Here is a 23,472-nt window from a genome sequence, read left to right on the forward strand (position 1 = left end):
ACTATCTTAACTCGTCGCTTTTCATGGACTGAATTGATAGGTATATCACTGAGTGTAATGTATCCACGTTTGCTGACGATACAAAGCTAGGTGGGACAGTAAGCTGTGTGGAGAACACGGGGTCTGCAAAGGGATATAGATAGACTGAGTGAGCAGTAAGGTGGCAGATGAGGTATAATGTAGGAAAGTGTGAGGTTATTCACTTTGGTACGGAGAATAGAAAAACAATATTTTTTTAAATGGTGAGAAACTTTTAAATGTTGGTGTTCAGAGAGATTTGGGTGTCCTCGTGCAAGAAACACAGAAAACTTGCATGCAGGTACAGCAAGCAATAAGGAAGGCAAATGGCATGTTGGCCGTTATTGCAAGGGAGTTGGAGTATAAGAGTAAGGAAGTCTTACTACAATTGTACAGGGCCTTGGTGAGACCACAGCTGGGGTACTGTGCACAGTTTTGGTCTCCTTATCTGAGGAAGGATATACTTGCCTTGGAGGTGGTGCAACGAAGGTTCACTAGATTGATTCCTGGGATGAGAGGGCGGTCCTATGATGAGAGATTGTGTAGAATGGGCCTATAATCTCTGGAGTTTAGAAGAATGAGAGGTGATCTCATTGAAACAAACAAGATTCTGAAGTGAATTGACAGAGTTGATGCTGAGAGGTTGTTTCCCCTGGCTGGAGTGTCTAGAACTAGGGGGCATAGTCTCAGGATAAGGGGTAGGCCATTTAAGACTGAGATGAGGAGGAATTTCTTCACTCAGTGTTGTAAATCTTTGAAATTCTCTGCCCCAGAGGGCTGTGAATGCTGAGTCTTTGAGTATATTCAAGGCTGAGATAGATAGATTTTTGGACTCTAGGGGAATCAATGGATATGGAGATCGGGCGGGAAAGTGGAGTTGAGGTGGATGATCAGCCATTATCTTATTGAATGGCGGAGCAGGTTCGAGGGGCCGTTTGGCCTACTCCTACTCCTATTTCTTATGTTCTTACATCCTGACACCAATGGAGGCCCTTGCGATTCAAGAATGCAATGAGGGCATGTGAAGGAGGCTGCAAGGTGATGTGGGTGCAGTCAGTGAGACCCTGGATTTGGAGGCAGCCTGCTTCTGGATGTCCATGGGGGAAATGATGAATGTGTTTGCTCCAGCAACCGTGAGAAATCACCTGCTTCATGCAAGCATGAACTGCAGACTAACTGATACTGATATTTTGGTGGCAGCTGGAGGGAGTTGAAGGCTGCAGTGCTCTTGACTACAATGGGTAATGTTGCAGGAGGTGACACATTTCTGTGACTGTCTCCTTAAAGTACAGTCTCCTTATGCACTGCTCCTCAGAGAATTTCTACACTCTGTTTGGACGGTAAGGATTCCTATGAACACGCTTCCTTCTATTTGGTCTCCCTGCAGCTCTATTTGCTCCTTCCTTCTGTTACTGCTCGTCCTCTAGCTAGAGTGGAATTGTCAGAAGGACTTCCATGAAAACGTGCATCATCAAAAACCCCTTAAGAGTTCAGAATGTTAAAATACTCTTAAGTAATAAAAAACACAATCTAATACAAGCAAAATGTCTCTCAAAGCTTTGCAGCGTTTAATTGCAAGCAGGTGAGGATCCTTTTAAATGCCATTGGAAATTACCATAGAGTATACAGCACAGAAAGAGGCCCTTCGGCCCATCGCGTCCACACCGGCCATCAAGCCCTGTCTAATCTAATCCCATTTTCCAGCATTTGGTCCGTAGCCTTGTATGCTATGGCATTTCAAGTGCTCATCCAAATGCTTCTTGAATGTTGTGAGGGTTCCTGCCTCTACCACCCTTTCAGGCAGTGAGTTCCAGATTCCAACCACCCTCTGGGTGAAAAAGTTCTTCCTCAAATCCCCTCTAAACCTCCTGCCCCTTACTTTGAATCTATGCCCCCTTGTTATTGACCCCTCTACTAAGGGAAAAAGTTCCTTTCTATCCACCCTATCTATGCCCCTCATAATTTTGTACACCTCAATCAGGTCCCCCCTCAGCCTTCTCTGCTCCAAGGAAAACAACCCTAGCCTGTCCAGTCTTTCTTCATAGCTGAAGCGCTGCAGCCCAGGTAACATCCTGGTGAATCTCCTCTGCACCCTCTCCAAAGCAATCACATCCTTCCTATAGTGTGGCGACCAGAACTGCACACGGTATTCCAGCTGTGGCCTAACCAGCGTTTTGTACAGCTCCATCATAACCTCCCTGCTCTTATATTCTATGCCTCGGCTAATGAAGGCAAGCTAAATCGTAGTAAATAAAAGGGTATTGTAAGGGTTAAGTCATGGAAGGGCAGCTCGGACCCGTGTCATGCTCCTCCTGTGCCATGTGGGAAATCAGGGACACTGTCCCTGACAACTATGTGTGCAGGAAGTGTGTCCAGCTGCAGCTCCTAGCGGACCGCATGGCGGCGCTGGAGCTGCGAATGGACTCACTCTGGAGCATACGCGATGCTGAGGATGTTGTGGATAGCACATTCAGTGAGTTGGTCACACCGCAGGTAAAGGCTAGCTCAGACAGTAAATGGGTGACCAAAAGGCAGGGTAAAGGCAGGAAGGTAGTGCAGGAGTCACCTGTGGTCATCTCCCTCCAAAACAGGTTTACCGTTTTGGGTACTGTTGGGGGAGATGACTTATCAGGGGAAGGCACCAGCAGCCAGGTTCAGGGCACCATGACTGGCTCTGCTGCACAGAAGGGCGGGAAAAAGAGGGATAGGGCTATAGTGATAGGGGATTCAATTGTAAGGGGGATAGATAGGAGTTTCTGTGGCCGAGACCGAGACTCCAAGATGGTATGTTGCCTCCCTGGTGCAAGGGTCAAGGATGTCTCGGAGCGGGTGCAGAGCATTCTGAAGGGGGAGGGGGATCAGCCAGTTGTCGTGGTACATGTAGGTACCAACGATGTAGGTAAAAAGAGGGAGGAGGTCCTACAAGCTGAATTTAGGGAGTTAGGAGCTAAATTGAAAAGTAGGACCTCAAAGGTAGTAATCTCTGGATTGCTACCAGTGCCACGAGCTAATAAGTTTAGAGAGAGTAAGATAGATAAGCTAAATACGTGGCTTGAGCAGTGGTGCAAGGGAGAGGGATTTAAATTCTTGAGGCATTGGAACCAGTTCTTGGGGAGGAGTGACCTGTACCAAGGGGACGGTCTACACCTGAACTGTGAGGGAGCCGATGTCCTCGGGGTAATATTTTCTAGGGCGGTTCGGGAGGATTTAAACTAATTTGGCAGGGGGATGGGAACCTAGGTAGTGGAAAAGAGGGAAGTCATATGAAGTCAGAAATAGATGGTAGAAAGGTGAGAAGCAATAAGCAAAGGAGAGAAACACAAAGGGCCAAACTAATTCATAATGAGAGTGTGAAAAAAGCAAGCCTGAAGGCTTTGTATCTTAATGCTAGAAGCATTAGGAACAAGGTGGATGAATTAGTTGTGGAAATAGAGGTAAACAAGTATGATTTGATTGGGATTACAGAAACGTGGCTGCAGGGTGGGCAAGGCTGGGAACTTAACATCCAGGGATATACAATATTTAGGAAGGATCGGCAAAAAGGTAGGGGAGGTGGGGTAGCATTGCTGGTAAAGGAGGGGATTAATGCAATGGAAAGGAAGGATATTAACTCGGATGAAACGGAATCTGTATGGGTAGAAATGAGAAATAGCAAGGGGAGGAAAACGTTAGTGGGTGTGATATATAGGCCTCCAAATAGTAATATGGAGGTGAGGGAAGGCATAAAAAGGGAAATTAGAGAAGCGTGCGATAAGAGCACAGCTGTCATCATGGGTGACTTTAATTTACATATTGATTGGACTACCCAAATTAGTAAAAATTCTGAGGAGGAGGAATTCCTGGAATGTTTTCGGGACGGTTATCTGGACCAATTTGTCGAGGAGGCGACTCGAGATCAGGCCATTTTAGACTGGGTATTGTGCAATGAGAAGGGACTTATCAGCAATCTTCTTGTACGAGGCCCCTTGGGTCAGAGCGATCATAATATGATCGAGCTCTCAGTCGAGATGGAGAGTGAGGAAATTGAATCAGAGACTAAGGTCCAGAACTTAAATAAAGGGAATTACGAGGGTATGAGACGGGAATTGGGTAAGATTTGATTGGGTGGTGTTTCTGGGGGGATTGACAGTGGATAGACAATGGCAAGCATTCAAAGATAGAATGGAAGAATTCCAGAACATGTTTATACCGGTTTGGCATAAAAATAAACCTAAAAAGGTGACTCAACCGTGGATAACGAGGGAAATTAGGGACAGCATAAAATCAAAAAAAAGGGCATATCAACTGGCAAAAAAAAGCACCAGACCGGAAGATTGGGGGCAGTGCAGGATACAGCAAAAGAGGACAAAGGGATTAATCAGGAAGGGGAAAATAGAATACGAAAGTAAACTTGCAGCAAACATAAAGACAGACTGCAAAAGCTTTTATCGGTATATCAGGAGGAAAAGACTGGTAAAATCCCAAGTCGGTCCCTTGCAGTCCGATTCGGGAGAATATATAATGGAGAATAAGGAAATGGCAGACCAATTAAACTCATACTTTGGTTCTGTATTCACAAAGGAGGACACAAATAACCTCCCAGGAATATTGGCAAACATAGGGACTAATGAGAGGGAGGAACTGACAGAAATTAGTATCTCTAGGGATATGGTGTTGGGTAAGTTGAGGGGACTGAAGGCCGACAAATCCCCGGGGCCTGATAAACTACATCCTAGGGTACTTAAGGAGGTGGCCCTGGAGATAGCAGATGCTCTAAGGATCATCTTCCGGAACTCCATTGACTCGGGAACAGTACCCGTGGATTGGAGGGTAGCTAATGTTACCCCAATATTTAAAAAGGGGGGTAGAGAGAAAGCAGGGAATTATAGACCAGTAAGCCTTACATCGGTTGTGGGCAAAATGCTAGAGTCCATTATTAAGGATAAAATAGCGGAGCACTTGACAAATGGGGAAAGGATCGGACAGAGTCAACATGGATTTACAAAGGGTAAATCGTGTTTGACTAATCTGCTGGAATTTTTTGAGGAAGTAACTGGTAAAATAGATGGGGGAGAGCCAGTGGATGTGGTGTACCTTGACTTCCAGAAAGCCTTCGATAAGGTTCCACACAAAAGATTATCATGCAAAATTAAGGCTCATGGGATTGGGGGCAAAGTATTAACGTGGATAGAGAACTGGCTGGCGGATAGAAAACAGAGAGTTGGAATAAACGGCTCGTTTTCGGAGTGGCAGGCAGTGACCAGCGGGGTGCCGCAAGGATCTGTCCTGGGACCCCAGCTGTTCACAATATATATAAATGATCTGGATCAGGGAATTGGATGCAATATTTCCAAATTCGCTGACGACACTAAACTAGGAGGAGGGGTGGGCTCTGATGAGGATGTCAGGAGGCTACAGTGCGATTTGGACAGGTTGGGGGAATGGGCGGATACGTGGCAGATGCACTATAATGTGGATAAATGCGAGGTTATCCACTTTGGGGGTAAAAACAGGAGGGTAGATTATTCTCTAAATGGCAATAGATTGGGAGATGGGGAAGTGCAGAGGGACCTGGGTGTTCTTGTGCACCAGTCACTGAAGGAGAGCATGCAGGTGCAACAGGCGATTAAGAAGGCAAATGGTATGTTGGCCTTCATATCAAGGGGGTTCGAGTATAGGAATAGGGATACCTTACTACAGCTGTACAAGGTGCTGGTGAGACCGCATCTGGAGTATTGTGTACAGTTTTGGTCGCCCCATCTGCGGAAGGATGTTCTTGCCATGGAAAGAGTGCAACGGCGATTCACCAGGCTGATACCTGGAATGGCGGGAATGACCTACGAAGAGAGATTAAATAGTTTGGGCTTGTACTCACTGGAGTTTAGAAGATTGAGAGGGGATCTCATCGAAACATATAAAATTATGGCAGGCCTGGACAGGCTGAATTCAGAGAGAATGTTTCCAATGGCCGGGGAGCACAGAACCAGGGGCCACAGTCTAAAAATAGCGGGCAAATCATTTAAAACAGAGATGAGGAAGAATTTCTTCACTCAAAGAGTGGTGAGCCTGTGGAATTCCCTGCCACAGAGGGCTGCGAAGGCTAATTCAATAAATATTTTCAAGAGAGAATTGGATATATTTCTGAAGGCTAAGGGGATTAAGGGTTACGGAGAAAAGGCGGGGACGGGGTACTGAACTGGTAAGATCAGCTATGATCTCAGACGAAGATCAGCCATGATCTCATTGAATGGCGGAGCAGGCTCGAAGGGCCGAATGGCCTACTCCTGTTCCTATCTCTATAACACTCTATAACTCTATCCCATATGCCTTTTTAACCACCTTATCTACCTGTCCTGCTGCCTTCAGGGATCTATGTACATGCACACCAAGGTCCCTCTGATCCTCTCTTTCCTAGGGTCTTACCATTCATTGTGTACTCCCTTGCCTTGTTAGTCCCTCCAAAATGCATCACCTCACACTTTTCCGGGTTAAATTCCATTTGCCACTGTTCCGCCCATCTGACCAACCCATCTATATCGTCCTGCAGACTGAAGCTACCCTCCTCGCTATTTACCACCCCACCAATTTTCGTGTCATCTGTGAACTTACTGATCATACCTTTTAAATTCGCATCCAAATCATTTATGTAGACCACAAACAGCAAGGGACCCAGCACCGATCCCTGCGGTACCCCACTGGACACAGGCTTCCAGTCACAAAAACAACCTTCGACCATCGCCCTCTGCTACTAAGCCAGTTTTGGATCCAATGTGCCAAGGCACCCTGGATCCCATGGGCTCTTACCACCTTGACCAGTCTCCTATGCGGGACTTTATCGAAAGCCTTACTGAAATCCTTGTATACCACATCCACTGCACTACCCTCATCCACACACCAAGTCACCCCCTCTCAAAATTCAATCAAATTGGTCAGACATGATCTTCCCTTGACAAAGCTATGCTGACTATCCCTGATTAATCCTTGCCTCTCCAAGTGGAGACTAATTCTGTCCCTCAGAATTTTTTCCAATAATTTCCCTACCACTGATGTTAGGCTCACTGGCCTGTAATTCCCTGGTTTATCCCTACTACCCTTCTTGAATAATGGTACTACGTTAGCTGTTCTCCAGTCCTCTGGCACATCCCCTGTGGCCAGAGAGGTTCTTAAAATTTGTGTCCGAGCCCCTGCAATCTCCTCCTTTGCCTCACACAGCAGCCTGGGATACATCTCGTCCGGGCCTGGGGATTTATCCACTTTTAAGCCTGCTAAAACCGCTAGTACCTCCTCCCTCTCGATGCTAATATGTTCAAGTATATCACAGTCCCCCTGCCCGATTTCTATGTCTACATCGTCCTTCTCCATAGTGAACACAGATGCAAAAATTCATTTAAAACCCCACCTACATCTTCTGGCTCCACCCACAGATTGCCACTTTGGTCCCTAATGGGCCCTACTCTTTCCCTAGTTATCCTCTTGCCCTTAATATAAAACACCTTAGGATTTTCCTTTATTTTGCTCGCCAGTGTTATTTCATGGCCCCTCCTCGCTCTCCTAATTTCTTTTTTAAGTATCCCTCTGCACTTTTTATACTCCTCTAGGGCTTCCTCTGTCTTTAGTCCTTTGTATCTGCCAAAAGCCCCCCTTTTTTTTTCCTAATCCATTCTTGTCTATCCCTTGACATCCAAGGTTCCCTGGGCTTGTTGGTCCCACCCTTGACCTTTACGGGAACATGTTGCCATTGTACTCTCTCAATTTCCTTTCTGAAAGACTCCCATTGCTCTGATGTGGATTTTCCTACAAGTAGCTGATCCCAGTCCACTTTGGCCAGATCCTGCCTTATCATATTAAAATTGGCCTTCCCCCAATTTAGAACCTTTATTTCCGGTCCATCTTTGTCCTTTTCCATGACTACCTTAAATCTCACTGAATTATGGTCACTGTCACCAAAGTGCTCACCTACGAACACTTCCACCACTTGCCCGGTCACATTCCCTAGAATTAGGTCCATTACCTCCCCCTCTCTTGTAGGACTTTCTACATGCTGGCTCAAAAAGCTCTCCTGGATGCACTTTAAGAATTCTGCACCCTCTAAGCCTTTCACACTCTGACTATCCCAGTTAATATTGGGGAAGTTGAAATTTCCACTATTATTACCCTATTATTTGCACATGTCTCTGAGATTTGCCTACATCTCTATCTCCTCCTGACTGTTTGGGGGCCTATAGTACACTCCCAGCAAAGTGCTTGCCCCCTTGTTTTTAAGTTCTACCCATATGGCCTCATTAGAGGAACCTGTTAATATATCATCCCTCCTTAAAGCAGTAATTGACTCCTTAATTAATATTGCGACACCCCCTCCTTTTACCCCCGCCCCCCCCCCCCACCGTCTCGCCTGAAGATTCTATACCCTGGAATATTGAGCTGCCAGTCTTGCCCCTCCCTCAACCATGTCTCCGTGATAGCGACAATATCATACTTCGCGACTTGTGTTGCCATGGTTTGTAGATGGTTTGAGTAGCCTGTGGTAGCAACGTGGGTAGTCACAAAAATGGCGCCAGGGTCTTAACTCTGTCATTTGACCATGATTTGCATATATTAATGAGGTCCCTACCTGCTTCCGGTGGGAGCTCTGGCTGCCTAATCGAGGATAGGAAAATGCTCTGAAATATAACGCATGCAAAATAGAAGTTTGAAATTTAAGTAAGATAGTTTTGAAGCTTAAATGATTTCACCCAAAATAAGGAGTATTGTTACTGTATAATGACTAAACGTTTCCACCTGAAGAGAATTTGTAAGTTCCCCATCATTGTTGACAGTATTAATGTTCCACAAAACCTAAATTCATCCAGTTATAGAATATTGCAGCCCTATTTGGCAGGGTGCAGTGAAAGCTTCTGGGCTCTGTATAGTTCAGTAGACTTGATGAGGATGGCTAACTGCATTCCAGAACCTGCAATCTATAACAGTGGAGTAATGTGGCTGTGTAATAATACCTGAAGCAAGACTACAGTATGTTGCTAATTTCTGTGTTTTGCTATCTGAATTTATGATGGGAAGAGAAGAGATGCTGTAGTTGCATTTTAAGATTTTATCAATCCAAGAAATGGTCACAGGCTAACATCAGTGAAGCTTTCTGTGGAGCTCTGCAATAGTGTTATCGCCTGGATCTCTGTCCCTTTGTATGAGCAGTTCAAATATTGTTAACTATTACCAACGATTTCAAAGTTGCTCCATCACGTGTTAGGCTATAATAATTATGTTACTGTAGTACCTTAGCATAATTTCTATCTATCTATGGTCCCAGTAATCGCCAGTATCAAACTTGCAACATGCGTCCCAGTTAGTTTTCTTCGATAGCTTTCCTATTATGACACACAGAAAAACATTTAGTGCAAATATTTCTATTGCTGGTGTTCTAGAAACGTGACTGTTTGAAGAAGGTGGACAAGTATGGAAGCGAATGGTATTGCGAAGATGGATCAACTATGTTGGGCAATGACATGGTGTTATGTCATTTCTGACCATCACTGAGATAGCTAAAATCGCCCAGTATTATTGCTCTGTTGTTCTTGAATATCTCTGAAATTTGTTGGGTGGTTTGTACGCACTGAGAATTGTACCATTTCTCTTCCTATTCCTTAACTGTATCCATATCAAATCTGTCTTAAAACAACTCCTTAGGACATCACTATATTGTAATGCTGATTAAATCTTCACTAGCACTACTACATCACTTGTCTTTTCCACCTCCCGCCCTCTACTTCCTTCATCTCTCCTGAAGAAGTTATAACCAAGATTTAAAAAAAATTCTTTCTCAGGATATGGGTGTGCTAGCAAGGCCAGCATTTACTACCGATAGCAAAATACTGCAGATGTTGGAAATCCGAAATAGTTTTGAAGAAGGGTCAAACCCGAAACGTCAACTCAAATTTCTCTCCACGGATGTTGCCTGACCTGCTGAGTTTTTCCAGCATTTTCTGTTGTTATTTCAGCATTTACTACCCATCCCTAGTTGCCCTTGAGAAGGTGGTGGTGAGCCTTCTATTAAGTTTGCAGTCCAGTCCAAACTTAACCTAATCTACCATATACCTCCATAGTTATTAAAGCTTTTAACTGTCCAATGTTGTTTTGAATGCTCTGTGCATTCACATGTATACCACTCAACCCGAACTCCAATTTTTTGGGAATTTGGACCCTTATTCTTTTTCCTGATTTTGTCCTTTGGTTTTTTTTGTTACTCCTTGCTCCTTCTGCAGCATTTTTAAAAAATCTCTCACTACCTCCTCTTTCCCTTTTTCCTCTGATAATTTCTGTTTATTTCAGCCATCCATTTAAACAGTTTTATTATTCCTGCTCCCCCTCTTTAGTCTCAAACTTAGACTTTCTCCACTCCCTGACATATATGAGTTTAAATCCTTCCCCACTGCTGTACTTGACCTCTCCAAAAGGACATTGGTGCCATTTCAGTTCAGGTGAAGGCCATTCATTTCGTATAGTTTTCCTTGTTCCAGAACTTGCTCCAATCCCCATCGAATCGGAACACATAGACCTTCTTAAGCATTTTCTCCTTAACTTGTCAAGCACCTGACACAGGAAGCAATCCAGAGATTACCATCATTTGGGTGGTGTTTTTCTATCTAGTACCCAAGTCCTTAAACTCCATCTGCAAATATTCTGTCTGTACTAATACTTCCAGTATGAACCATGACTTTTGGTTGCTTTCCCTTCTCAGAAATTATTTCACCCATTCTGTGATATCCTTCACCCTGGTGTTGGGGAGGCAACATACCTTTTGGGATTACTGGTCACAACTGCAAAAAAGGCGGTCTATACCTCTGACTACAGAATCTCTCACTGGTGCCGCTTTCTTATTCTTGTAATCTACCTGCCTCCTACCCCCTTGGGTAGTTCCTTGCTCCAGTGGTGTCACAATGTAACTCAGGACCACCCTCTGCCAAGTCACTGTCATTGTCCATCTTATACTTGTCCAAACTATCTATCTATTGGCCTGTTCCAGTAACTCGAGTTCCCTGCACTGTATGAGTCCTGTCTTTCTCTGCTGCTCTTGTGGATGGTCATCCACTTCTCTCTTTTTATATTATTCCTGTGTCCTGCATTGTGTAGCACTGCTTGTATCACCATGTTCGAGAGAATACAATCCAGATACAGTACTTCTTATTCCCTTTCATGCTGTGGAGTGTTTCCAACAGTTGCTCAAGCAGAGACTGAATTTTCCAAGACTTCACTGTAAATGTGCTGCATCTGGAAACAGTGAGGATCCATGAAGGCTTAAGTATCACACTCCAGACACATCATAATCTTCTGTACTGCCATTCCCTCTGTCTAACTTAAAAATGTAGATAGTGTTAGTCTGAACCCTCACTCGCACCAAACACTCACAAGAATTAAACTCGGCTTACTCATTTCATACAAGTATTAATTTATAGGAAAAAAACTCTCCAACTGCACCTCAGGCCTAAGGCTAAACTCCACATTCTTCTGGCCTTTCACACTCCAGTGGTCTCTCGCACTTTTATAATTTGATTATAAACTGAAGTGAGTTGCTTTAAAACTTGTATAATTGCTAACATTTTGATGATTTTGTAATTTTGGGCACCCTACATTGAAAAGGCCATGAATTCCTTGGAGTAAGTTTAGAGAAAAAGATGATTCTGGGGCTTCTAACAAATGAAGAAAGGCAAGCAGAATTTTGCATTTCTATAAAATGCCTAAAGAGATGATGTTTCAGTTATCTGTTTAGCCTACACTTTTAGTCCCAAAATCACCCATGCAAAAGTGACGACTTTCAAGCAAACACAATTCTTAACCACAGTGGTTTTAAAAGTTTTTAATGCTATGTTTATTAATTCCCTTCAAAAAGCAGTATGAATATTTGGTTAAGAATGGCATTTATGGTGATGCGAATCAGTACAGACTTGAGATTGAGTTCTGTGCAGACCATGGTGTTTCCAATCCTGCCGATGACTTGAGCTGAGCAATGTAGTTTGTAGTGTTAGATCAATATCCTCGACGAATTATCTTTGGGTGGGAGGAGGGAGAGAGAAAGACATTTCAGTGCTTTATCTTCTTGGAAATTTTCCCTCTCTTGGCAGATACAGTTAGAGTCTGTGACTGTGTAAATTCTACACTGCCTTTTTGAAGGAAGGCTGAATGGCTTTTTCTTCTTAGAGTCGCGGGTGCAAGCCCCCGACCTGCACTTGCCTAGCGCGCCAGCCGTTGTGCTGTGGGCCCGCGTAGTATTCCGATCCTGGGCCTCCTCCAACTGCCGGCGCGCAGTGCTTGCGCATCCCAGGGGCGCAGTTAGTTTGAAGCGTCCCCTGGGATCACGTGGGCCATGGAGAGTCAATGGTAGCAGGGAATGCTTCATTCATAAGTTTGACAGGAAGAGCTGTCAAACCTATAAATATTATAAGCCCCAAAACATCACTAAAACTTCAAATAATTTTTTTTTAATCACATTTTAAAAATAACTATAAATTACATGAAATAACTATTTTAAACAATAATTTAAATTTTTGAAAAAATTAATTACATTTTCTAACGGGGCTAAAAATAAACTTGCCTTTCTTTTAAAGTATTTAAAAATAATAAACCTGTGGGGAAAAATGTTTTAATTTTAATTAATTCACCATTTACCTTGTTAAAAGCAAGCCTTGCGCCTGCTTTTTAAATGTGTAACTGCTGGAGGCATGCCCTCCCGGAAAACCCTGCAAAAAAAAAAAAAGTAAGTTCGATGCACACGCGCTGCCTCTCCAGCGCACGCATTTGACTTCTGAACCCCTTCTTTCAGGGGAACGGAAGTACCGGTTTCATGCGCAGTGCATGCACGAAACCGGCACTTTCGTTTGGCCTACGCGTGAGTACCCCGTGCGTACTCACGCATTGGGACCCGACTTTCTGGGCCATAGAGTTATACAGCACAGAAAGAGGCCCTTCGGCCAATCGTGTTCATGCCGGCCATCAAGCCCTGTCTATTCTAATCCCATTTTCCAGCGCTTGGTCCGTAGCCTTGTATGCTATGGCGTTTCAAGTGCTCATCTATGCTCGTTTTGTGTAAAGATAGGTGGAACAAATTATTTCTAAGAATATAGGGGGGGAAAAGTGGGTTTAGAATGTAAGCATGCAACACACTGCACTGAAGCTCATATGATTTCTTTGTTGTGACCTTGCAGTCCTGTGATGTAGACTAACCACATTGACATACAAAAGAACAGTGTTCGCTTATTTACCATTTAAAACTTTTGTCGGTTATTCACAATCTTTGGTTTCTGTGGAATAAATACCTTTAAAGCGACTGGTTATCTGGGCAAAGGTTGCCATTTCATAGACTCTGTTGACTAGTTAAATGAAACAGCTAATTTATTCAAATTTTCCTTCAACAGTGCAGCCAGGATCACACACTACGCAAAAAGAAGAAGCTACCGCTTGTGAAGAAATCCTTTGTCTGTTACCTCGCAGGTCAACAGATTAAGCTTCGGAATGAGCAGAGCTACCAACATGCACTGCGTGGCTATGCGGCTCACAGACTACCTGCCCTTTTGAAGGAGGAAGAGTTCCATTTAGGAACCCTGAACAAGGTGTTTGCGTCCCAGTGGCTGAACCATCGGCAAGTGGTATGTGGCACAAAATGCAACACGGTGAGTGGAAGATTTAAAAAAAATCTTTACAGTACCTCAGATGTCAATAAACTTGGAAATATTTTTCATAATTTTATGGATTATGGCTTTAAGATTGAGAGGTGAGAAGCAGGATTTATGACTCAGTATTAAAATTCCATTCACCCTCAATGCCCATTATTTTAAAAAAAACCTCTCCTAAATAGAAAAAGTTGGGTTCACCTAGGTAATGTAATTGATGGTTTCACTTTTCAATCTGACTTGGAACTTCCTTCAGCGTCACTGACTACTTCTGTAAGTGAGCCTTTGTTCCGGAATGCTTTCATTTACTTAGATAGCTACATAAATTTGTAGCATTTCTAAGGATTGAACCCACATCACTTTTTCAGTTCACTGGCTTCATTAAATGTTCTCATGATCTTCAACTTGGGAACGCTACAGAATAACAACATACTAGACCATAATTTAGACTTAAATTTGTTTAGCTGTTAATTAAACAGTATAAGATTAATAGAACAGTAGAACATACGCAGATTTTACAATTGTTAGCCATAACCACTCCCGCTCCTTCTGGTCTCGGGCCTCCTTGCTGGCGCCACTTTTATCATGCTCCGCTCCCGCTCCTTCTGGTCATTGTAGACCGCAGCTAGAATACTGCGTGCAGTTCTGGTCACTAGAGAGGGTGCAGAGGCGATTTACGAGGATGTTGCCTGGGCTGGAGAATTTTGGCTATGAGGAAAGATTGGATAGGCTGGGGTTGTTTTCTTTGGAACAGAGGAGGCTGAGGGGAGACCTAATTTCCCTTAGCAGAAGGGTCAATAACCAGGGGACATAGTTTTAAAGTAATTAGTAGAAGGTTTAGAGGGGATTTAAGGAGAAATCTTTTCACCCAGAGGGTGGTGGGGGTCTGGAACTCACTGCCTGAAAGGGTGGTAGAGGCAGAAAAACCTCAGCACATTTAAAAAGTACTTGGATATGCACTTGAAGTACCTTAACCTACAAGGCTACGGACCAAGTGCTGGAAAGTGGGATTAGGGTGGATAGCCCTTTGTTGGCCGTCACGGACAAGATGGGCCGAATGGCCTCCTTCTGTGCTGTAAATTTCTATGATTCTAACTATCTCAATTAGGAACAGGAGTACCATTTAGATTATACTACCTCTCTATGTTTCTCCTGAAGTGTATCATTTCACAGTTATCCGCATTAAATTGCATCTGCCATGTGTCTGCCCATTTCACCAGTCTGTCTGTCTTTCTGAAGTCTGCTACTATCCTGCTCACTTATTTATGTTGCCAAGTTTTGTACCATCCATAAACTTTGAAATTGTATTCCCTATACCCAAGTCCAGGTTATTTATATAAATGGTCCTAATACCCAACCCCGGGGGACTCCATTACATACTTCACTCTGTTAGCTTGTCGAGATTATCAATCTCTTTCAAATTATCAGGATCGACTACAAACCAATATGGTGGGAATATTGTGTTTAATCAGAGTTTAAGATGGAATATAACACATTTAGTTATACAGCAAAAGCATACGACTGTGATGAGCAGTTGGTACCGGTCCCGATCGGACAGACGGCTGGCGTGCGCAGTTCTCAGGCTTACGGCCTTTCTTCCCCTCGTCTAGCACCCCCAAGAGTGTTTGACTTCGATGAGCGTGGGTCCACTCTCGAAAGAGTGTTCGACCAGCTCACTCTTACATGGTTCTCCCCTTCGCCGTCTGTGCTAAGGGCTTTTCAGGTCTTATTTTTTTAGGGGTGGGCCTGGGGCTAAATTTATTGACAAGACCATTTAACCTATCAAGGTTCCCCTAAAATCTCGGTGCCCAATGGCACGTCAAGTTCTTTGTCTCAATTCTTAGGTGAAAGCCCTCCCTCAAAGTGGGAACTAAAGACAATCACTATCACTAAGGAAACAGTACTTGGTAAAATAATGGGACTAAAAGACGACAAGTCTCCTGGACCAGATGGCCTGCATCCCAGGGCCTTAAAAGAAGTGGCTGCAGAGATAGTGGATGCATTGGTTGCAATATACCAAAATTCCCTGGACTCTGGAGAGGTCCCAGCGGATTGGAAAACCGCAAATATAACACCCTTATTTAAGAAAGGAGGGAGACAGAAAGCAGGAAATTATAGACCAGTTAGCCTAACATCTGTCGTTTGGAAAATGCTGGAGTCCTTCATTAAGGAAGCAGTAGCAGGGCATTTGGAAAATCATAATGCAGTCAAGCAGAGTCAGCATGGATTTATGAAAGGGAAATCATGTTTAGCAAATTTGCTGGAGTTCTTTGAGGATGTAATGAGCAGGATGGATGTGGTGTATTTGGATTTCCAGAAGGCATTCGATAAGGTGCCATATAAAAGGTTACTGCATAAGATAAGAGCTCACGGAGTTGGGGGTAATATATTAGGATGGATAGAGAATTGGCTAACTAACAGAAAGCAGAGAGTCGGGATAACTGGGTCATTTTCCAGTTGGCAAACGGTAATTAGTGGGGTGCCACAGGGATCGGTGCTGGGGCCCCAACTATTTACAATCTACATTAATGACTTGGATGAAGAGACCGAGTGTAATGTAGCCAAGTTTGCGGATGATACAATAATGGATGGGAAAGCAAGTTGTACAGAGGTCTCAAAGAACCTGCAAAGGGATATAGACAGGCTAGGTGAGTGGGCAAACATTTGGCAGATGGAGTATAATGTGGGAAAGTGCGAGGTTATCCACTTTGGCAGGAAAAATAAAGCAAATTATTATTTAAATGGACAGAGATTACAAAATGCTACAGTTCAGAGGTACTTGGGGGTCCTTGTGCATGAAACGCAAAAAGTTAGCATGCAGGTACAGCACGTAATCAAAAAGGCAAATGGAATGTTGGCCTTTATTTCGAGGGGGTTGGAGTTTTCTTGGGCAGTCCCTCGAAACCGAGGGTGACTTGATTCCACACTAAAAATGAGTTCTCAGGTGACTGATGAGTCCAATGTGGGACCTACAGCAGGCGGGGCAGACTGTGGTTGAAGGGGCGGGTGGGTTGGGTGCTTGGGTTGACGTGCGCTCCTTCCGCTGTTTGCACTTAGCTTACGCTTGCTCCCGGTGAAGAGACTCGTGGTGTTCAGCACCTTCCCGGATGCTTCTCCTCCACTTTGTGCGGTCTTGGGCCAGGGATTCCCAGGTGTCGGTGGGGATGTTGCACTTTTTCAAGGAGGCTTTGAGGGTGTCCTTGAAGTGTTTCCTCTGCCCACCTGGGGCTCTCTTGCCGTGTCGGAGCTGAGTAGAGTGCTTGTTTTGGGAGTCTCATATCGGGCATGCGGACGATGTGACCCGTCCATTGGAGCTGATCAAGCGTGGTCAAAGCTTCGATGCTGGGGATGTTGGCTGAGTGAGAACACTGACGTTGGTGCGCCTATCCTGCCAATGGATCTACAGGATCTTGCGGAGGCAGCGTTGGTGGTACCTCTCCAGTGCTTTGAGATGCCTGCTGTACATGGAATGTTGGCCTTTATTTCAAAGGGGTTGGAGTATAAAAGCAGGGAAGTCCTGCTACAACTGTACAGGGTATTGGTGAGACCACACCTTGAGTACTGCATACAGTTTTGATCTCCTTATTTAAGGAAAGATATACTTGCATTGGAGGCGGTTCAGAGACGATTCACTAGGTTAATTCCAGAGATGAGGGGGTTGACTTATGAAGAAAGGTTGAGCAGGCTGGGCCTATACTCATTGGAATTTAGAAGAATGAGAGGTGATCTTATTGAAACATATAAAATACTGAGGGGGCTCGACAGGTTAGATGCAGAGAGGATGTTTCCCCTCGTGGGGAAATCTAGAACTCGGGGGCATAGTTTCAGAATAAAGGGTTGCCCTTTTAGAACTGAGATGAGGAGGAATTTCTTCTGAGGGTTGTAAATCTGTGGAATTCTCTGCCGCAGAGAGCTGTGGAGGCTGGGTCATTAAATACATTTAAGGTGGAGATAGACAGATTTTTGCAAGATAAGGGAGTGAAAGGTTATGGGGAATGGGCAGGGAAATGGCTTTGAGCCCAAGATCAGCCATGATCTTCTTGAATGGCGGAGCAGGCTCGAGGGGCCAAGTGGCCTATTCCTGCTCCTATTTCTTATGTTCTTATGTCACAATTTTATCCGCATAACCATATAGATTATATACACCACAGATTTCTAACAACTCCAGTCAGAAAAAACATCCGTTTACCACTGCACTCTGCCTCCTATCCTTTAGCCAATTATGTACCCAAGTTACCACTGTCCCTTTTAATACCATATGCTTCTATTTTCCAACTGAGTCTGTTATGGGGTACTTTATCAAATGCCTTTTGAAAGTCCATATACACAACATCTACTGCATTACCTTCATCAGCTCTCTCTGTTACCTCATTAAAGAACTCAATCAGGTTAGTCAGACACTATTTGCCTTTTAACAGATCCGTGCTGGCTGTCCCTTATTCACTCATGCTTCTCCAAGTGAGAATTAATTTTGTCCTTGACAATGGTCTCCAGTAGTTTTCCCACCACTGTGTTCGACTGATTTGTCTGTAGCTACCAGGTTTATCCCTACCACCTCTACTACACTTTGTGTGGAAAAAGTGCTTCCTGATTTCACTCCTGAATGGCCTAGCTCTAATTTTAAGATGTCCCCATGTTCTTGATTCTCCCGGTGAAATAATTTCACTGTATCTACTCTATCAAATCTTATTAACATTTTAAACACCTTAATCAGATCACCCCTCAACCTTCTATACGCAAGGAAATACAAGCCAAGTTTATGCAACCTGTCTTCATAATTTAATCCTTTTGTATCCTTCCTGAGGTGTAGTGCCCAACACTGAACACAGTACTCCAGATGGGATATGACCAAGGCTCGATACAACTGCGGCATTACTTCCTCCCCTTTGTATTCCAGCCCCCTTGAGAGAAATGCCAATATTCCATTAGCCTATTTGATTTTTGTACCTCTCTGCTGGGTTTAAATGATTTGTGTACGTGGACTACCAAATCTCATTGCTCCTCTACAGTACCTAGTTTCTCACCATTTAAAAAATACGCCGATTTATCTTTCTTGGATCCAAAGTAGATGACCTCACACTTGCCCACGTTGAACTCTTCTGGAAGTCCACACAGATAACATTCATAGACACTCCCTTGTCTATCTTATTAGTGACCTCCTCAAAAAATGCAACTAGCTTAGTCAGACAGGAATTACCTTTAAGAAAGCCATGTGACTCTCTCTGGATGGCTCACATTTGTTGAAGTGCTCAGTCACTCTATCCCGAATAACATATCCTGGTAGCACTGTTGCCTCACAGCGCCAGGGACCCGAGTTCGAATCCGGCCTCGGGTGACTGTCTGTGTGGAGTTTGCACATTCTCCCCGTGTTTGCGTGGGTTTTCTCCAGGTGCTCCGGTTTCCTCCCACAGTCCAAAGATGTGCGGGTTAGGTTGATTGGCCATGATAAATTGACCATTAGTGTTAGGGAGATTAAAATATGTAGGGTTACGGGGATCGGGTGGGATATGTGTCGGTGCAGGCTCGATGGGCCGAAATGGCCTCTATCTGCACTGTGGGGTTTCTGTGATTCTGTGATTAAACTGACAGGCCTGTAGTTACCTGGCTGACATTTGCAATTTTCCAGTCTAATGGCACAATTCCCAAATTGAGACAACTTTGAAAGTAGAAATTGAGTAGAAAAAACTAACAATCCCAACTGTTGCACAAATCTATACTGTACGTAAAATTTTGAAGTCGCATTTCTTTTTTCTCACTATCCAAGCAAGCCGTCTGCCTGAAACCTTCAGAAAAATACAATCAATTTGAACAAGACAGGCTGAGATAGGCAGTATTCAAGTCTGTTTAGGCCCAGTCAAAGATGTATTCGAATCAAAGCCACAAGATGTTTATATTTATGTTGAATGGTTTAGCTCCCTCCCTTGAACATATAGCTAAGATAAAACAAATAATTGTTGCAACTATTGTATCATAGTACACTGAGGCATGTTTTTCTATGAGTAAAGCGAATTTTTAGTGCCTTGTGTTGCTTGACAGAAAATAAATTATCAGGATAAATATTAGACAAAAATGCTGCATTTTTGCCACAACTACGTTTCAAAAGTATAGGCAATGAACATGAACTACCAGTACCAAATCCCTGAGTATGTTACCCACTGAGATTTGGCAAATCCTTTGTACAGTACCCCAATTACAAATTTGGCAATTTTATTTTAGATTTTCTCTTGGCATTGGCAGTACACTTGCCGAGATCCTCCCAAACGTGACTTTTAATTGTATGGATGTACTCAGTCGACAAATTTACCAGCAAAGCTCTAATGGAGCTTGTGGCTTGCCACCAGGCCTCCTATGTGGGGTTTGTCCAGTAAAGAGCCACCTATTTGCGAAGACACCACATTGCACTTATCCCAATCAGTTGTTCCTCACTGAGGACTAAATACAGAGTGCTTCACTGTAGTAGGAACCCATGCCTTGGATTGAGGAGCAAGATCTATGGCTTTTGTTGTTGTGGCTCAAGGATTGGCACAACTTAATCTGCATCATTCCTCTGGGAATTCCAAGGACAAATCATGGTTTACGGCTGATCGATACACGTATGGCTGGACAACGCTATGGTCGTTAGCTGCATCAACAAACAGGGAGGCTTGCTCCCTCCCATCCCCTTTACTTCGAGGATTCCTACTAGCATGCATGAAATTACACACTCAGCTTAAGTTAGGTCGGGTAGACAAACTAGCAACAGATGTTCATCGTCTCATGGTTTATCCTCATGAGTGAAAAATTCCATTTAGAGGTGGTTCAGAAGAAATTTTCAGCGTTTGCGGGTGCCCAGAGATTGATCTGTTTGCTTTCCTGATTTCCATCTGCATATTTATGCTTAAGGACACTGGATCACATCAACCTGAAGGCCAGCTAGATATTGCCGCCTTTTCTTTGATATGCAGATTTCTGTGTGCATTTGTTATATTTCCCCATGTCCCATGAGTAATTCAAAAGATTCAAACAGACGGAATATTTGTGACCTATATTGATCCCAAATCCGTTTTTCTTGGATATTTAGGTGATTAGGATCCTGCTGCCTTGCAGGAGAGTTCTCACAATTTGGGGGATGGTCAAATGTTTCATTGAAACCTGGTGACATTTCATTTGATAAATGAAAGATGATATCTGTTAGAACTTTGGTTAGTTCCCATGTGGCATCCACGAATATGGCTTCTAGCAATAAATGTCTGGAGCATTCGCAATGCTGAGGACGTCGTGGATAGCATGTTTAGGGAGTTGGTCACACCGCAGCTAAAGGCTGCACAGGCAGGAAGAGAATGGGTGACCACGCAGAGTAGTAGGCGCAGGCAGGTAGTGCAGGGGTCCCCTGTGACCATCCCCCCCCCTCAAACAGATATACCGCTTTGGATATTGGTGAGGGAGATGGCTTATCAGAGGAAGGCAGCAGCAGCCAACTTCCTGGCACCGTGGGTGGTTCTGCTGCACAGGACGGGAGGAAAAAGAGTGGGAGAGCGAAAGTGATAGGGGATTCTATTGTAAGGGGAATAGATAGGCGTTTCTGCGGCCTCAAACGAGACTCCAGGATGGTATATTGCCTCCCTGGTGCAAGGGTCAAGGATGTCTCGGAGCAGCTACAGAGCATTTTGGAAGGGGAGGGTGAACAGCCAGTTGTCGTGGTGCATATAGATACCAACGATATAGGTAAAAACCGAGATGAGGTCCTAAAAGCTGAATATAGGGAGTTAGGAGGTAAATTAAAAAATAGGACCTCAAAGGTAGTAATCTCAGGATTGCTACCAGTGCCACGTGCTAGTCAGAGTAGAAATAGAAGGATATTTCAGATGAATACGTGGCTAGAGGAATGGTGCAAGGGGGAGGGATTCAAATTCCTGGGTCATTGGAACCAGTTCTGGGGGAGGTGGGACCAGTACAAACCGGACGGTTTGCACCTGGGCAGGGCCGGGACCGATGTCCTAGGGGGAGTGTTTGCCAGTGCTGTGGGGGAGGGTTTAAACTGAAATGGCAGGGGGTTGGGAACCTGTGCAGGGAGACAGAGGAAAGGGAAACAAGGATAGAAGCAAAAGACAGGAAGGAAAAAAGCAAAAGTGGCAGTCAGAGTAATCAAGGGTTTAAATCAAACATGGCCACAGTAAATAATAATTCTAAAAGGTCCAAGAGTGTTAAAAAAAACAAGCCTGAAGGCTTTGTGTCTTAATGTGAGGAGCATTTGTAATAAGGTGGATGAATTAGCTGCACAAATAGATGTAAATGGATATGATATGATTGGGATTACGGAAACATGACTCCAGGGTGACCAGGGCTGGGAACTCAACATCCAGGGGTATTCAATATTCAGGAAGGACAGGTGAAAAGGAGGTGGGGTAGCATTGCTGGTTAAAGAGGAGATTAACACAATTGTAAGGAAGGATATTAGCTCTGATGATGTAGAATCTGTATGGGTAGAGCTGAGAAATACCAAGGGACAGAAAACGTTAGTGGGAGTTGTATACAGACCCCCAAACAGTAATGCGGAGGTTGGGGATAGCATTAAACTGGAAATTAGAGACATGTGCAGTAAGGGCACAGCAGTTATCATGGGTGACTTTAATCTACATATAGATTGGGCTAACCAAATTAGTAACAATACTGTGGAGGAGGAATTCCTAGAGTGTATACGGGATGGCTTCCCGGACCAATATGTCGAGGAACCAACTAGAGATCAGGCCATCTTAGACTGGGTATTATGTAATGAGAAACGAATAATTGACAATCTTGTTCTGCGAGGCCCCTTGGGGCGTAGCAATCATAATATGATAGAATTCTTCATTACGATGGAGAGTGAAGTATTTGACTCGGAGACTAGGGCCCTGAATTTAAATAAAGGAAACTACGATGGTATGAGGCATGAGTTGGGTAGGATTAATTGGGGAATGTTACTCAAAGGGTTGATGGTGGATAGGCAATGGCAAACATTTAATGATCGCATGGATGAACTACAGAATTTGTTCATCCCTGTTTGGCATAAAAATAAAACAAAAAAGGTGACTCAACCGTGGCTAACAAGGGAAATTAGGGATAGCATAAGATCCAAGGAGAGGACATATAAATTGGCCAGAAAAAGCAGTAAACCTAAGGATTGGGAGCAGTTTATGATTCAACAAAGGAGGACAAAGGGATTAATTAAGAGGGGGGAAATAGAGTATGAGAGTAAGCTTGCAGGGAACATAAAAACTGACTGTAAAAGCTTCTATAGATATGTGAAGAGAAAAAGATTGGTGAAGTCAAGCGTAGGTCCCTTGCAGTCAGAATCAGGGGAATTTATAATGGGGAACAAAGAAATGGAAGACCAATTAAATACATACTTTGGTTCTGTCTTCGCAAAGGAGGACACAAATAACCTCCCAGAGATGTCGGGGAACATAGGGTCTAATGAGAGGGAGGAACTGAAAGAAATCAGTATTTGTAGGGGAATGGTGTTAGGGAAATTGACAGGATTGAAGGCCGTTAAATCCCCAGGGCCTGATAATCTACATCCTCGGGTACTCAAGGAAGTGGCCCTAGAAATAGTAGATGCATTGCTGGTCATCTTCCAACATTCTATAGACTCTGGAACAGTTCCCATGGATTGGAGGGTAGGTAATGTTACCCCACTATTTAAAAAAAGGTGGTAAAGAGAAAACAGGGAATAAGCCTGACATCGGTAGTGGGGAAAATGCTTGAGTCTATTTTAAAAGATGTAATAGTAGAGCACTTGGAAAAGTGGCAGAATCGGACAAAGTCAACATGAATGTACAAAAGGTAAACTGTGCTTGAC

The 23,472-nt window shown here is 43.8% G+C and overlaps 1 protein-coding gene across 2 annotated transcripts in view; it reads left to right on the forward strand.

Annotated features, from left to right (window-relative positions):
• The window catches only part of dcaf12 (DDB1 and CUL4 associated factor 12), a 134,173-nt gene that overhangs the window by 33,362 nt on the left and 77,339 nt on the right, over positions 1 to 23,472 (forward strand). For both annotated transcript variants that reach the window (XM_085973798.1, XM_085973791.1), the window contains exon 2: positions 13,401 to 13,655. In XM_085973798.1, coding sequence (XP_085829924.1) covers positions 13,401 to 13,655 — 255 coding nt within the window. The remainder of the gene's footprint in view (positions 1 to 13,400; positions 13,656 to 23,472) is intronic.

The sequence above is a fragment of the Somniosus microcephalus genome, chromosome 2 (assembly GCF_052327205.1).
Source record: "Somniosus microcephalus isolate GS21.2 chromosome 2, FLI_Smic_1.0, whole genome shotgun sequence".
Taxonomy (NCBI): Eukaryota; Metazoa; Chordata; class Chondrichthyes; order Squaliformes; family Somniosidae; genus Somniosus; species Somniosus microcephalus.